The 14,849-nt window shown below is 35.4% G+C and overlaps 1 protein-coding gene and 1 long non-coding RNA gene across 2 annotated transcripts; both read left to right on the top strand.

The window, feature by feature from the left end:
• The first annotated feature begins 8,353 nt into the window (after positions 1–8,353).
• On the top strand, positions 8,354–9,220 carry LOC124896078. The gene is made up of 2 exons (XR_007052498.1): positions 8,354–8,549; positions 8,630–9,220. It is a non-coding gene; the product is annotated as an uncharacterized LOC124896078 (long non-coding RNA).
• Positions 9,221–9,790: 570 nt separating this feature from the next.
• Positions 9,791–14,173, top strand: LOC107860208 (BTB/POZ domain-containing protein SR1IP1). Its single transcript, XM_016705482.2, has 5 exons — positions 9,791–10,263; positions 10,401–10,470; positions 10,834–11,448; positions 11,529–12,062; positions 13,409–14,173. The coding sequence occupies exons 1-5, from the start codon at positions 10,148–10,150 to the stop codon at positions 13,952–13,954; spliced, it is 1,881 nt and encodes a 626-aa protein (XP_016560968.1). The 5' UTR covers positions 9,791–10,147; the 3' UTR covers positions 13,955–14,173.
• The last annotated feature ends 676 nt before the right edge of the window (positions 14,174–14,849 follow it).

The following is a 14,849-nucleotide window of genomic DNA, read 5'->3' as shown; positions in this document are numbered from 1 at the left end:
CTTGTCGATTGCCATAAGTATGGGACCAAACCACATTGTTTGGGACTGCAATTTTGGTCCTTGTCTCCGGTAGATTGTGTGGAAAACTCTGCCTGTCATCTTGGTTTCCGTATATTCAAAGAAACTTTCTTTTAATTAGCTACTCAAAATTGGAATTGGAATAGATTCTACATGTCATTCTCATCCATTGAAAAGACTAGAGTTTATTCATAGTTATTTGATCTTCGCGTTGTTTGCTTCAGTTACCTTTACTATTACATTTGATAAGACAAAAAGTTGTATGGTGAGAGAGGTGCACCATGTCATATTCGTAAGAGGTCATTCATTATTTGACACATGGCGTGGTACATTCTATTGCTATCACTCTCTTTCACTCATATTTACAATCATTCTCTCACTTTCATACGGATCTCACCTCATTTTCTTAAAAAAAAAAAAATTACTTTCAAAGTTTCGTTTAACTTACTTTCTCTGTTTCTGAATAATCTTTCTATGTTTCTAAATAATCGTCATTATTTTGTGTGCAATTTCTTAAAATAAAATATCAACTACATACTAAATTTCTCAAGTACTTCTCTCCCTTTTTTTTAATTATATTAATACCTCTCCATATTTATGACTAAAAATAAAGGTGAAAAATTGAATAAATATGGATGTGTTCTTTTTTTTTCTGAAAAATATTTTTCTATTTTCTCATATTCGTTTGACTAAAAATTTAAAAATATTTTTCCTAAGAAAATAAGTTGCTTCAAACTAAGGAAAATGACTTCCTTAGCAAAATATGAAAAAACAAGTTTGTAATATTCATACCACTATCAGAATTAATTCACCCCCACGCCATAATGAAAAATTCTTATCTACCCCCACCACCCCACCTCCATTTTTTTTTTTAAATATCTTTTTCCTTACCTTGCCCCCACTCCCACCCCATCCCCATTTTTTTATTTTTTAACAAAAAAAATTTAGAGTATTTTTTTTTTTAATTTCAAATTTCTTGAAAACCCTATGTCTTGATTTATTAAATAACAAATACTAAAGAATATCTATTTTTAGTAAGGAGTAAGGACTATAATTAATTAACAATGAGTAATTATATGTATTGATTTTATTAAATAACAAATATTAAAAAATATCTATTTTTAATAAGAATGACAACTAATTAATAACGTAGAGGGATTAACAAAACTAAAAACGTAGGGATGACAAGTAATTAATTTCTATAATTACCTAAACCCTCATCACTTAATATACATTAGTCATGACATCGATAAACTAAAAAGTTAGTCTAGGTCAAAAGTGAAACTAGTAAACAACAAATAGAAGTCATATTTTTCCTTACAACAAACAACAAAAACTTAGTCTAGGTTAATTTTTGCATGTTCTTTAATAAAATTATGATATAATTATTTATTTGTTTCTATTTTTATTCGTAATCATAAATATGAAAGATATTAATGTAGTGTAAAAAATGTAACTAATATTTTTTTAAAAGAATAAAAATAAAAGTGACGACATTATTTAGAAACGGAAGGAATACATTAAAGCAAACTTGAGAAATTAATAAAACAATGAAGTAGGAAAAATTTTTAAAAAAAATGAGGTGGGACCAAGATGAAAGAAAGAATAGATGATAAATATGAATAAAAGAAAGTAATAGCAACCATCATGCCGTGTGCCAAATAATGGAGAGTCTCTTACAAATATGATTTGGTGCACCTCTTCCACCATAAATTTTTTCCTGATGAGAGATATGTTTCTACCGGCACTTCTAATTTTACCAAGTCTTTACCTGCAAAAAGAAATATTTGTAACAAATGTGTTATACATATATTTTCAAAAGATCATTAATTTTTATTTTTGGGCTGGAGGAGAAGTGATGTATTGTTCTACTGTTGATATAAGAAAGTTAGAGCTTATTAATGCGAAGACAGGTCTTTATGTTTTTCGGTGCACCCTGATTTAGTAACTGCAATGCAAAATTTTAAACACTCTTATGCATCATTATGGAAATTTTCACTCACCCAGTGTTGTTTTGATTGAATTTCAAAGATCTTGCTCTCTGTTAAAGCGCATTTTTTAAAGTGTTCTCCTACCCATGTCACCTGAGATAAAGTCCACTGAAAACCGTGATTGGAGTCGTGGTTTGATTGTCTGAAGATTCATTCGACTGCGAGGAGCTAGTGTCTGGATAAGCCGCTTTCATTTTCAACAATCTAATGTCATAAGCTCACTTGGCTACCAGTTCTAATTAGACATACCCGGTCAATCAAGAATGAGATGCTTTAAGGGTCTAAAGTGAAAGAAAGAAAGAAAGACTAAACTTGGAAATACAAGGAAGCGTTCGTTTATGTCGTTTTATGTTAGTATTGGTTGGATAGGTAGGTTTTTAGTACTTGACTTACTTCTAAGTGTTCTAAATTGGAGCTAAAATCCTAGTACCGGAGGTTGCTGTTTGGGAATCTTTGGAGTTTTTAGGTCCTCTTATGAAAATAGTTTTACTGTTTTATTGTATGTGTTTTATTTTCACAGCATTCTTAGAACTTAGACGGCTTCTCATGGACCTTCATACCCTCTGGTTTCTTAATATAAAGCTTACGTTTGATTCATATTCTCTCTATTTCTCCTTTTGTGCCCACTCCTTGAAATGGATCACTTCATTCTTCTAGTTGCAATTCTTAGAATAATTTTTATGGCATCATAACAGATTATTGATAACTTCATAAACCCTCCTTGCAATCAATACTTGCCTTGCATTGCCCTCATAAAGCCCACTCTTCCTCATATAAGTGCTAAGGTAATCTAGTAGCCACCCTATTATTCAGTCACACTTTTCGAGGTCAGTGATCTCTTACCTCTCCTCCATCAAGCTCATAACACTGGAGGGGTGGTTGTTGTCTTGTAACTGCACGAATGCCAAAGAATTGGTAATCTGCATGAGGTTGGTTTCCACTTGTATACCAATTCTGCATGAAGTTGGTTTCCACTCGTTGACTCTTGTAAGCCGCAATCAGTGTATAACGTACCGCATGTCACGACCCAAAAATTGATAGGTCATTGATGGCACTTGTTGCGACAAACCTTGACAAGTAAGCCTCTTACCCAAACTAATACACGGAGAAAAGACAGAAATGTCCTCAGGAGAAGGCTTTTGGAACGAAGCCGAACCACATAGATATAATAAAATCAGAAAGAATAAAATCAACACATGTAGCTATAACTCTCAAAACCTGGTGTCAACTGTATAAAAACTACTAATATAATTCAGGAATCAAATACATCAGAAAGTAACCACAAAGAAATAATATCTGTCTCCGAATATTAATAAAGATATAACTACTATAAAAAGATATCCGGATGCATAAATGTCCAATCGTTATCTTGGAAGCTCCAACGATCGCTCGAGTTAAGTAAGTTAAGGAGCACTCGAGTTAGGACCTGCACTGAAAGAGCGCAGTGGGTATGAGTACGGTCCACTTGTACTCAGTAGATATCATAAGCCGACAAAGCAAAGTAGTAAATAAAACATACAAAATATATACTAAGGGCACGTCACCTGCAATCAGAAAATGTCTCACAACGGTAGCCCACACCGCTTGCAACAACAAACAAGATAGGGATACAAACATACATAATATCAAATACAAGTAGAACAGAAGAGGGACATGTATAATCAAGATCATCAAGTACAATTAAAGAAAAATAGAACAATTAGACGTTAACAAGTCAAGATATAGAATAAATAGGTAGATGACAAGTCAATATGGCAATTCAAATACAACATAAACACAATAAAGCGGGTGCAATGTATATGATGATGATGATGATGCATGAGATTGGCACACAACTTTGAGTTTGGTACACAGGCTTAAGTTTGGCACATAACCTCAAATTGGCACATAGCCTCAGGTTTGGCACATAGCCGCAGATTTGATACCCAGCCTCAAGATCACCAATATCCACAACTTTTCTCCGACATGACCCTTCGGAGATGATCCATAAAATCCAATATCCGATACCAATATTCAGTATTTCAGTATTTCCAGAATTTCCAAAGCACATACATAACATAAGACACAAATCAAGTACACATACATGATAATAAATATATATAAAACTATAAAACAAATAAGTGAAATGATGTTTATGATGACATGAGAATGACGATGCAATGTTTACAACCATTCAAATTGAGTATTTCCACAATCAATTCATATGATGTATTTCCACAATCAATTCACATGATGTATTTCCACAATCAACCACAATATTACAATTTCACAATTACGTAAGCCGATATCCACTCATTACTTCTAATTTCATCCATGAAATTCCATATGTCTAGATATATCACAATTTACTAATGAAGCCACATTAGGCATTTCAACAACACAATACAATTATTTACATGTATTCAAGGCTATCAACACCACATAGGATCCCACACGGTCACACATATCATATCATATCTCAATTTCAACAATTACATCACATATAGACCCTCACACGGGTATAAATATAGACAGCCATTTTTCATAATTAGTTCTTATCCTTAACATGCATTTTGTACCATCATTTACTACCCAACTCATTCTGAAAGAGTTAAGCCATAACCTACCTCAAAAGCCAAAATACCGCTACCAAAACTTTGTTTTCAAAGCCTTACTCCTCACGAACGGTCCCAAACTCCACTAAAAACATCAAATATGAAATCCACACATCAAAACAAAACCAACGATAGTCATATTGACTACTTTTGGTTCGGAATGAAAACGGACCCCAAAATAGATTTTTGAAAAGAAGGGTAAAATCGTAACTTTATTTAAAAATGTGTTCCCCGTGATTTTAGGAACCTACAGCTGAAAACCCAAGTCAAATCGAGTATAAAATGAGGTTTAAATCGAAGAAAAAATATTTTTAAGCTTTATCGGGTAAAATCTTTGAAATTCGGGTTAAAATTAATAATCGGATTTATTTTGAAGGTTAAATTGATGAAAAATTAGTAATTATAAGATTGAAATATTATTCAAGTAAAAAGGGGTAAAATTAGAGTTTAAAATCAAGTCATAAGATTTTTGGGTTTTGAGAATTTAATCAAGAATTAATAAGAAAAGAAGTGATTTATCCGTAAGAGAATCAAGAAATAGATGTTAATCTAACTTTCCAAGCACCCATAAGCTTCACTTTAAGCCCTCACACTAATCTTAATTTTAGGGTTTTAACTCTCAAGAAAAGGTGAAAGAGTGAGCAAAAACTAGATAAAAATGGCTATTTATACTGTATCCGAGTACTAGGTAAAATAAGGCATAAATCGCACACTTGGCGAATGCGATTTACCCTTTAAATTTCTTGGTTGCACCATATTTTTAAGTCCAAACGGACTTCGACAGAGTGTCCGGATTCGTTCGGAGTCCGATATACGCAAACGAATTATGTAACCACACTAAATTCGACGCTTCGCACTCAATGGATATATTATATTTCTGAAAAAACGTTGTTTTCATAAAGTTGACCCTCCAAATTCGAAATCTCAATTTTTCAAATCGTGGGTCAAAATGAGATTTAAAAGCCGTAAAATCACGCCAAATACCCTAAAATCAAAATACGGATCTGCTGGCGAGGTCGTTCCAATCAAATGTGAGTCCCACACCCATATTTCTAATTTTTTAACTTTCCGACCAATAGGTCGAAATGAGCTCGGGTGCACCGGTACCCAAACGAAAGGTCTACCTAGCCAAAAATCTATATTCCGGAGCTGATGGTGCAATCCTTCAACCATCCGTCACACGGATCAAAAAATATCCACATACGTCCAAAATAAGGCTATCGAAGCTATCAAAAACCATAATTTCGCATAAATGCTATCAAAGTGCATCGAGAACTATGTCAATCACTCCCATACCACAAAATAACACAATACAACTACGGAAGGAGTAAAACAGTCAACTCACACAGAAACATACAATTCAAATATTTCATTAAAAAAAACGCTTGTCGTTACACCTCATGAGTAGGCCTGTTGAAGTGTCATATATGTTAATTCTTAAGTGTTTAGTTGTTAACGGTGTAGCTCTTTTATGGCTTAAAATTTACATACAAGGTACCATTAGTAAGCAGCACACACTTCTTCAATCTGTTGTTTATCAGGTGAAGTTGCACGTGCAGTCTCTTGGACAAAAACGACACATCCTATGTTATCAAGTTAAATAGAATTCATCACTCCGAAAGGGCTTGCTCTAGTATATGAATTGCTCCAAACTCATTTGTTGTATTACATTCCCTGTAATGGCTTTAGATTGTTATTCACTTAATTATGGTGCTAGTGATTAGTGAACATCAGACTTGTCAATGAGGAATCTTGGCTCTGGGGGATCGCTCCTGGTACTTTGTGGAGGAAGAGGGAGATGATACTATGGGGAAGTTTTTGAAAATTGGTTATTCAAAGCTAAGTGCTTAAGTACAAATAGTAATGTTGTAAGCAAGTGCTTTTACAGGTAGATCTCAAGATGCAAATATTGATATATAGGTGGAAGCTGAGATGGAGATTTTGTCTTAATTTTATTGAAGTGATCGAGAAAGGCTTAGTTGATATATATGCAGGGAGATATAATAAAAATGACTGTCTAATTTTTTGGCTAATTGTATTGAGCTATGATGGAAGATTATGTCTCTGCCGCTTTGACATGATTTTTTGTGTTTTTTTTTTAATGGAGTGGCACTCAGAGCAACCTTTATGTACATCAATTAATAAACTGGGAAGCTAGCTTCATTTAAAAAGCACAGTTTCCAGAAAATCTGTGCACTAGATTAGACCAGATGGACACTCATTGAGTTCTGTAACTGGAATTCAAATTTGAGACCTGGCCATGCAAACTAGGTATAATTATATAAAAGAAGTATAAAAATTGGTATAAGCTTCCAAAAAACACCCAAAAAAACCAAGAAGATAGCTAGGTGCTTTGGTTTTCAGGAGAAATCTTAAAGCTTTGGGCGTCAATATATGTGTTCGAACCTCACAAGCACCCACTCCCCCTTAATCTTGGATCTGCCACTGTCTCCAGGTTATTGCTCCTATACCTTAGCCACTCAGTAATCCCCATGGTTCTTATTCAACATCCGCTCTCTTACCTCCATGCATGTTTTAACTTCATAGATTTCATTTCCTGTGATATTTTTGTTTTTCGTTTTCTGGAGAACAGTTGAATGCTTAGCTCTTTTTCCTTAGGAATCACATGTCCACACTTCCCAGCAACAGCTCTTTACAGATATGCTGGCATACTTCAATAAGGTAGATATTTGCTTTTGTTTGTTGATTTGTTGCCTGATGTTAGAGTTTGATGGTTTTATTTTGCTTTCTTCTACATCACAATGGGAGAACATTCTGATCATAGAAGCTATTTTTAATTTGGGTTGGATGTGGAAAGTTATAATTTTGCACTTAAAAGAGCATAGTTTACAATTTTCATTCTTGTGTTGGGAAGTAGTACACTTCATGATGCATATTTTTCTGAGAGAATTAAGAGTTGAAGACTCTGTCCATGGATAAGTAGTACATTTTATGGCGAACTTAGGCGTCTCTTTTATATGTTTGGACAAAGGAAAGTAGCATCTAGCTTAAAGGAGGCCCACGATGCAGCTTCCGCTATCCTTATAGCTGGAGATTTAAGTGACTCAGGACTTGTCAATGTGTAGACTACAGTATATTACAGTTTATCTATGGTCTAAAGGTGTCTGAAGTAAGTGTTGAACATTTTTGTGCTGGACTTTATCTTATATGGATTCCACCACATCAAAAATCTGTACTGGACCATTCCAAAAATTATTGGTGCAGTAGTGGACCTTGTTCATCCTTCTCTGTCTCCTAGTCACCACATGGGTGCTGCTTATCGAATATTAGATACAAGAAAGATTATTTCTGATACCCAGCAAGTAAAAAAAGCAAAATCATGCTAAGATTACATTTGTGTAAACTCTTTGTAGTCCATTAAATAAGCCAAGATGAGGCGAGTTTTGTCCAAAAAGAAAAAAAACTAACAGAAGATAAGATGTGGCATAAATTTTCTAATTTGAAAGTTTTCAGCTCCTTGTTAATTGTCTTTGCGCAACTGTAACTGAGTGATTCACTGGCTGGATTTGGTAGTAGTGTTCAGTAGAAATTTTTCTTTGTGTCATTTTTATTCATTTTGAAGATTAAATCATCTCTTTTAACTTTTCCGTTAAATGACATGAAAGTGAAAGCTCTTTCATATATCTGCTGTCTGCACTCTATAATCTGGTTGTATGCGTATACTGCTGAATAATTTAAAAAGGTAATATTGGATGCCAAATATTTCGGAATAAAAGTTAAAATGCCAAATCAGGTTGTTTTATGCATGACTTGATGCATTCTCAAAGAAATTTCAGAAACATTTTTTTTTTTTTGTTATCAAAAATATTTCTGAAATTTCTTTGAGAATGCATCAAGTTATGCTTAAAACAACCTGATATGGCATTAGAACTTTTACTCTGAGACCCCAAGTATGATGTTCCTTAGCCCTTGAAGGTTAACCAAGGTTGACAACATTAATATATATGCCTTCTTATTTTGTGTTGACACTTAATGTCTCATGTTGCTTTGTATATCTTGCTGCAGACATATTTGGTGTAGGTCTTGATCATTTTTGTCTAGCCAGACACACAAAACATTTCGTAGGAGAATTCATACGTTTACGCTCCTGTTTTGGTCTCTGATGCTGCTTTAATCGAACTCATTGAAGGCTGAAGAAGACAATACAAGGTGCCAGAGACGCTAATGGCCGCCGCTCATTATTTTCTGTAAATAAGATCCCACACACAGCAAAAGAAGTTTGTGATAGAGATGTATCAGTCAGAGTAATTTAATTATGTATGATTGATCTTAAACTCTATGATGTGAAATAACATTCCTGGAGGAGCCCATTGATGTCCTACACCAGCTACTTATTATCAACAATTGCCGCAGCAATCATTCGTAGGACAAATTTCAGTGGATTTGCGTATCCCAATCGGGACTATTCCCCATTTCCCCTAGTCAGGTCAGGTTTAGGGTCCAATTACCTTAGTAGTACATGTTGCAAATACTTGTAACCCCTTCTACTGGTGAATTTAGGTTATAGAACAGGTGCAATCACTACCTACTTTGGTCCACATTGTAAAATCACATTTATGTGGAAAAAAAATAATTAAGGAGTGTATTTATCTAACACAAATTGTATCCACTTTGAACTCAGTAATTTCAAATACTAGAGGTGGTTTGTGGAAAAGGGACTTGAGATTTGAAACTTGGCAAGTCTGGTTGAGTTGATGACCATCGCCTGACCTCAAACGAGAGACCTTAGGACAATGATTCTCTGCAAAGAACATAAATATGTAATTTCGTAAACGAAATCCGTTGTGTTCAATCAAGAAACAGAATTCGATATCAACTTGTCCAATGTGTGCCTCGAAAACTGTCCTGCCTTAAATAAATCCAAGCTCTAATTAATTGACTAAAGACACTAAATTATGTATAAATCTTAAATGGATTTTGAACATTTACATTGGATGGTCATGTGCAGAGGTGGAAGGCCTGAAAAAACTAGTACTGACTAGACAAATTGGTGAATGTCACCATAACCTCACTGTCCTCACATGCAATTTGTTACTACTTAAAAAGGCAAGAAGAGAATTGATGAAAATAAAAAATAATTAAAAAAAATCAGGTATTGTCAACTCTGTGGATGAGATTAGTCCCCACCCATATTGAAATTGCTACAATGTCTTTTGGCGCCATTCTCTCATATTTCCTTTGAAATTTTGCCTGTGCTCTACGTCCACACATTGAAACTAAATCCTTTTCAACTATAATTAACCCCTATCCTTCGCATAATACCTGTTATACCACTAGCATGTCTACTTTCTTCTGTGTTAAATTAAGGCCTAAAATGGGAATTGTAACAATTCCATGTTTGATAGTGAGAGCTGATAATAATAATGCAATTATTACGGGCCAGATACTGTTGATTATTTGCTCTTCTTGGAGAAGAAATTGAACTAAAAGAACATTTCTTTCTGTTTTATTTCGCTTCATTAGGAAATAGCTCAAGGGAAAACGAATGAACATGGTTAAGGTTCTTTAAAGATTCGATAGACGATGGTGGATGTTGATCTTCATAATTCAGAGGGGATTGAACAACCCTCTAGTGTTAATAATATGTTCACTAAAAAGAAGGAGCTTCTGTCCTCTGCTATGAAGAGGACCTCGGAATGGTATGCTCTATTTTGAGTTATTTGTTTTGTGCTTTCTAAAAGTAGCATCTTTGCTTAGTAATATTATTGAACTGTCATTCTGTTGTTGTTTTTTCAAGTTACTGATAAACGAGTCACCTTTATAATAATCTTAACAGGATTTTCTCCCAAGAGATCCCAAGTGATGTAACTGTTAATGCAGGAGGAACCTCCTTTGCACTGCACAAGGTGAGTTGTTCGTTACAACTAAACTCCGCGCACAATCAAGATTGTTGTTGGTTTTAGTTTAATTAGTTCCTAATTGGATTGAAATTATCGGCCTTGGTCACATCCTATAATGACACCAACAAACTCAGTGTAATCTCACTAGTGGAGTCTGGAGAGGGTGAGATGTATGCGCCTTACCCCTACCTTTATGGGGTAGAGAAGCTGTTTCCGATTGACCCTTGACGCATCCTCCTTTATCTGGGCTTGGGACTGGTAATGTGAACGAGCTCGCACAGGGGGAGTTAAGGCCTTGATCACACCTTGATTTTCTTTATGATGATTGAATCAATAGGTTATATAATGTATTAATTGTGTTCCATGCAGTTTCCATTAGTTTCAAAGAGTGGATACATAAGGAAACTGGTTTCAGAATCAAATGATGCTGATGCTTCTACGATCGAAATCCCTGATATACCAGGTGGAGGAGAGGCATTTGAACTTGCAGCAAAGTTTTGTTATGGAATAAATTTTGAGATAAGCACAGAAAACATTGCCTTGCTGAGATGCGCAGCGGAATATCTTGAGATGACAGAAGATTGTGCAGTTGGAAATTTGGTGGGAAGAACTGAGGCCTATTTTACTGAAGTAGCAATAAAGAGCCTTGCTGGTGCAGTTACAATTTTGCATTCATCAGAAAACCTTCTTCCCATGGCAGAGAAAGTAAAACTGGTGAGCCGATGCATAGACACAATTGCATATATAGCCTGCAAGGATAACCAGTTCTCCACATCGAGTAGAGCAGAAGCTGGTGTCAACGGATTGAATCCCACCACATTTTCAACCCCGAAGCCTATAGTTGACTGGTGGTCTGAGGATTTAACCGTCCTTAGAATTGATTTTTTCCAAAGGGTTCTGATTGCAATGATGGGAAGGGGATTCAAGCAATATGCACTTGGACCAATATTAATGATCTATGCACAGAAGTCTCTTCGAGGTTTGGTGAGGCCTTGTACTATAAAATCTTGATGAATTGGTTAAAATGAAATCTTTATGCATGTAGTAATTTTTGCTTATTACAGGAAATATTTGGAAAGGGAAGGAAAAAGATTGAACCAAAACAAGAACATGAAAAGAGGGTTGTTTTAGAAACCATTGTTAGTCTTCTGCCAAGGGAGAAAAATGCATTGTCGGTTAGCTTTCTGTCAATGCTTCTCCGAGCTGCAATATATCTAGAGACAACGATTGCTTGCAGGCTTGACTTGGAGAAGAGGATGGCATTGCAGCTTGGACAGGCTGTATTGGATGATCTGTTAATTCCCTCATATTCCTTCACTGGGGACACATTGTTTGATGTTGAAACCGTGCAGCGTATTATGATGAATTTCCTTGACAATGAAATAGAGGGAAATCGATTGGGAGATGAAGAGTATCATATGTCTCCTTCATTAAGCGACATGGAGAGGGTTGGGAAACTTATGGAAAATTACCTTGCTGAAATAGCCTCTGACCGCAATCTATCCGTTATAAAATTCATTAATCTTGCTGAAATCATTCCAGAGCAAGCAAGGATCACTGAAGATGGAACATACAGGGCCATTGACATTTACTTGAAGGTATGCACGATGAAATTACCTGATTAGTTCTAAGTTTATCTGTGCATATTTATGCATACAAGCAGCATATTTGTCGATTTAGAATTTTAGGCCATGTTTTGTAATGGAAAAAGACTTTTGGTCTTGACTGCTACATGGTGATTGCGATGCTAAATTTAATAATCTTGATTTAGATAATTTCCTTGTCAATGTACCTTCTGGTGCTAGCATGATAGTCTCCCTTCATTAGGTAAATTCATCTGGAACTCTGAAGCTTCTGATGTTCTAATAGACTGTCCAAAGGGACATTTACACCCTTCTGTATTCTTTGATCAATAAACTCATGGGCCTAATTCAGACTGAGAGAACATTTTTGAGAATAAACAAAACCAGAAAATATTTTCACCAGTGAAAACCAATCATCTTTACTCTCCGAAGACATTCTCACGACTTTGACCCAGTCACCCATGTCTTATACCCCTTTACCCTACAACAATCTTAACTCTCCAATGATCATGGACCATCCCTTCTGCAGAGGATCATCTCTACGGCTTTGTTTTATCCTGTATGTTGCAGGCTTTGCCGCGTGTTCATACTTGAGATCTTCCTCTATTATTTCAAACTTGTATGTTAACCAGGGAGAAATAACTTCCTAAAGAATTTGGCATGCCTATACATATTAAATTCTATGCATTGACAGTGTAAAAACTAGTCTTTGTATAGGCATGGTATAGTAAATTAAACTCTATGCATAGGCATATGCCAAATTGACAAATTCTTTAGGACTGACATGCCTGTACATATTAAGTTCTCTGCATCCTAATCTTTGTATAGGCTTGGTATATAAGATATTGAGTGTAAAAACTAGTCTTAGTTCTACGCACTGACGGATGTTATTAAACTTGAATCCATACATGTTCATTGAGGGTATCCCATCCTAAAGGAGAAGCTTGTATATGTGCAACCTGCACCTCCCCTGGGCTTCGTTACTCTTTCTAAGGACGAGGGTGGAATCAACAGGTTTTCAGTGCAGAAGCTCCAAATCTTATTGCTGCCGAGCTACATAATAACAAGCTATAAACCACGTACCCCATTTGACGATCTTCACATATCATATAGATATTCCTTAGCAATGTGTTGAACTTGATTAAAAATGTTTAAGCTTTTCAAAACGCAAAATAAAAGGTGTATAACCCTTAATCCAAGCAAACATGATCTTATTGTCGAATGGTGTGGCCATCTTAAGGTAAAATGTGAACTACTATAGAGCACGTGAGCACACTTGTATTTGCTTAATTATGTCTTCACCACATATCAATTGAACTGTGGAAGAGTGTTTAATATGTTATTGTTGTTGCAATCTGAAGGCACATCCAGCTCTAAGCGACATGGAAAGAAAAAAGGTTTGCGGTGTTATGGACTGTCAAAGGCTATCTCGGGAAGCTTGTGCTCATGCTGCTCAAAATGATAGGCTTCCTGTTCAGACAGTTGTGCAAGTACTCTACTACGAGCAGCAGCGCCTTCGCGATGTCATGGATGGTAGCCAGCTTGTAGCAACTGAATCTCCAGCTCTTGTTCCTTCCAAAATGAATCATCAGTTCTCCACTGATATCCGCCCTGTTTCAGACGAGGTCTCTAGTCTAAAACGAGAAAATCAGGAGCTGAAATTCGAGCTGCTGAAAATGAAGACAAAACTGAAAGAAATTGAGAAAACGAATTCAAACAGCTCAACTACAAGCAGCCCTTTGGTCATCACTCATCCATCAGCTGGTAAACCTCCTTTGCCAAGAAAATCCACGAACTTCATGAGCTCAGTATCGAAAAAACTGGGAAGATTTATTCGAGCTGATGGACTCACGCAAGGCAAAGCCCGAAATAAACCAAGTAAAGATAGACGTCATTCCATATCGTGATCCGAGCTAGCTATATTTGCATGATTGTCTAAATATGGTACTGGATTCGAAATTCTAGTTTTTAATTTAATCATGCAAGTTTGTATGGCAAAGTATATATTTTCCAGAAATGTTATCTATGAAAGATTTGTAATCTTGATTTGTCTAATGTACCATGAAGAAAGGTTTGCAGTCTTGAGATGTACAAGCAATAAAATATATTCTAGTCTCACTGAAAAAGTAGTTGTGATCATCCATAGCTATTAGGTAATTTAGCTTCTGCCATTTTCCAATGGCAAGTATCAAGAAACGTGGGCATGATTTAAATCAAGATTAGATTTGGTTTCATCTGTGTGGAAAAAGTGAAAAAAGTTACTTAACTAATGACTGACAAATAACAATTGAATACTTATAGATTTATACGGAAGATTTTGGTAGAATTTAATACGTCCCCTTGAAGTTGAACACAAGGCTTTCAGGATCCAACATTTGTACAGATTATGGAAATTAATTAATTAATTCAATGCTGGATAGTTTCAGCCGAAGGTACTATATTTTGTGTTTCAGCAGTTCCTCAAAATTAACATAAGTTTTTGGATGGAGGCAAAATTCATGATCTAGAGTTAGTGAGTTATTTATTTGCATGTACACATGTAGATGATCTTAAAATTTATTTGCATATGTACACATGGACTAGATCACAAGCTTGCATTGCATTATTTGCATCGTATGACATTTTCTGAGAGCTCATCAAATGTTGTCATTCGTTAGCCCAACATGCTAAATTTCGTCATTATTTTTAGATAAATGTATCCACTAAGCTAATAAATATGCCGTATAAGGTTACGTGACTATTAAAGAAAACTTGTGAAACTAGCTAGTGGTGTTAAACATGTCATCGCATTCGCATTTGTGT

Source organism: Capsicum annuum, chromosome 2 (genome assembly GCF_002878395.1).
Source record: "Capsicum annuum cultivar UCD-10X-F1 chromosome 2, UCD10Xv1.1, whole genome shotgun sequence".
NCBI lineage: Eukaryota > Viridiplantae > Streptophyta > Magnoliopsida > Solanales > Solanaceae > Capsicum > Capsicum annuum.
The sequence above is the reverse complement of the archived record's forward strand: the minus strand, read 5'-3'. Positions and strand labels throughout refer to the sequence as shown.

Excerpts from the sequence above, each read along its gene's own strand:
- LOC107860208 (XM_016705482.2), top strand. The coding sequence starts at position 10,148 with ATGGTGGATGTTGATCTTCATAATTCAGAGGGGATTGAACAACCCTCT. Across the intron at positions 10,264-10,400 it reads ATGAAGAGGACCTCGGAATG|GATTTTCTCCCAAGAGATCC; the intron begins GTATGCTCTATT and ends TAATCTTAACAG. Across the intron at positions 11,449-11,528 it reads AGAAGTCTCTTCGAGGTTTG|GAAATATTTGGAAAGGGAAG; the intron begins GTGAGGCCTTGT and ends TGCTTATTACAG.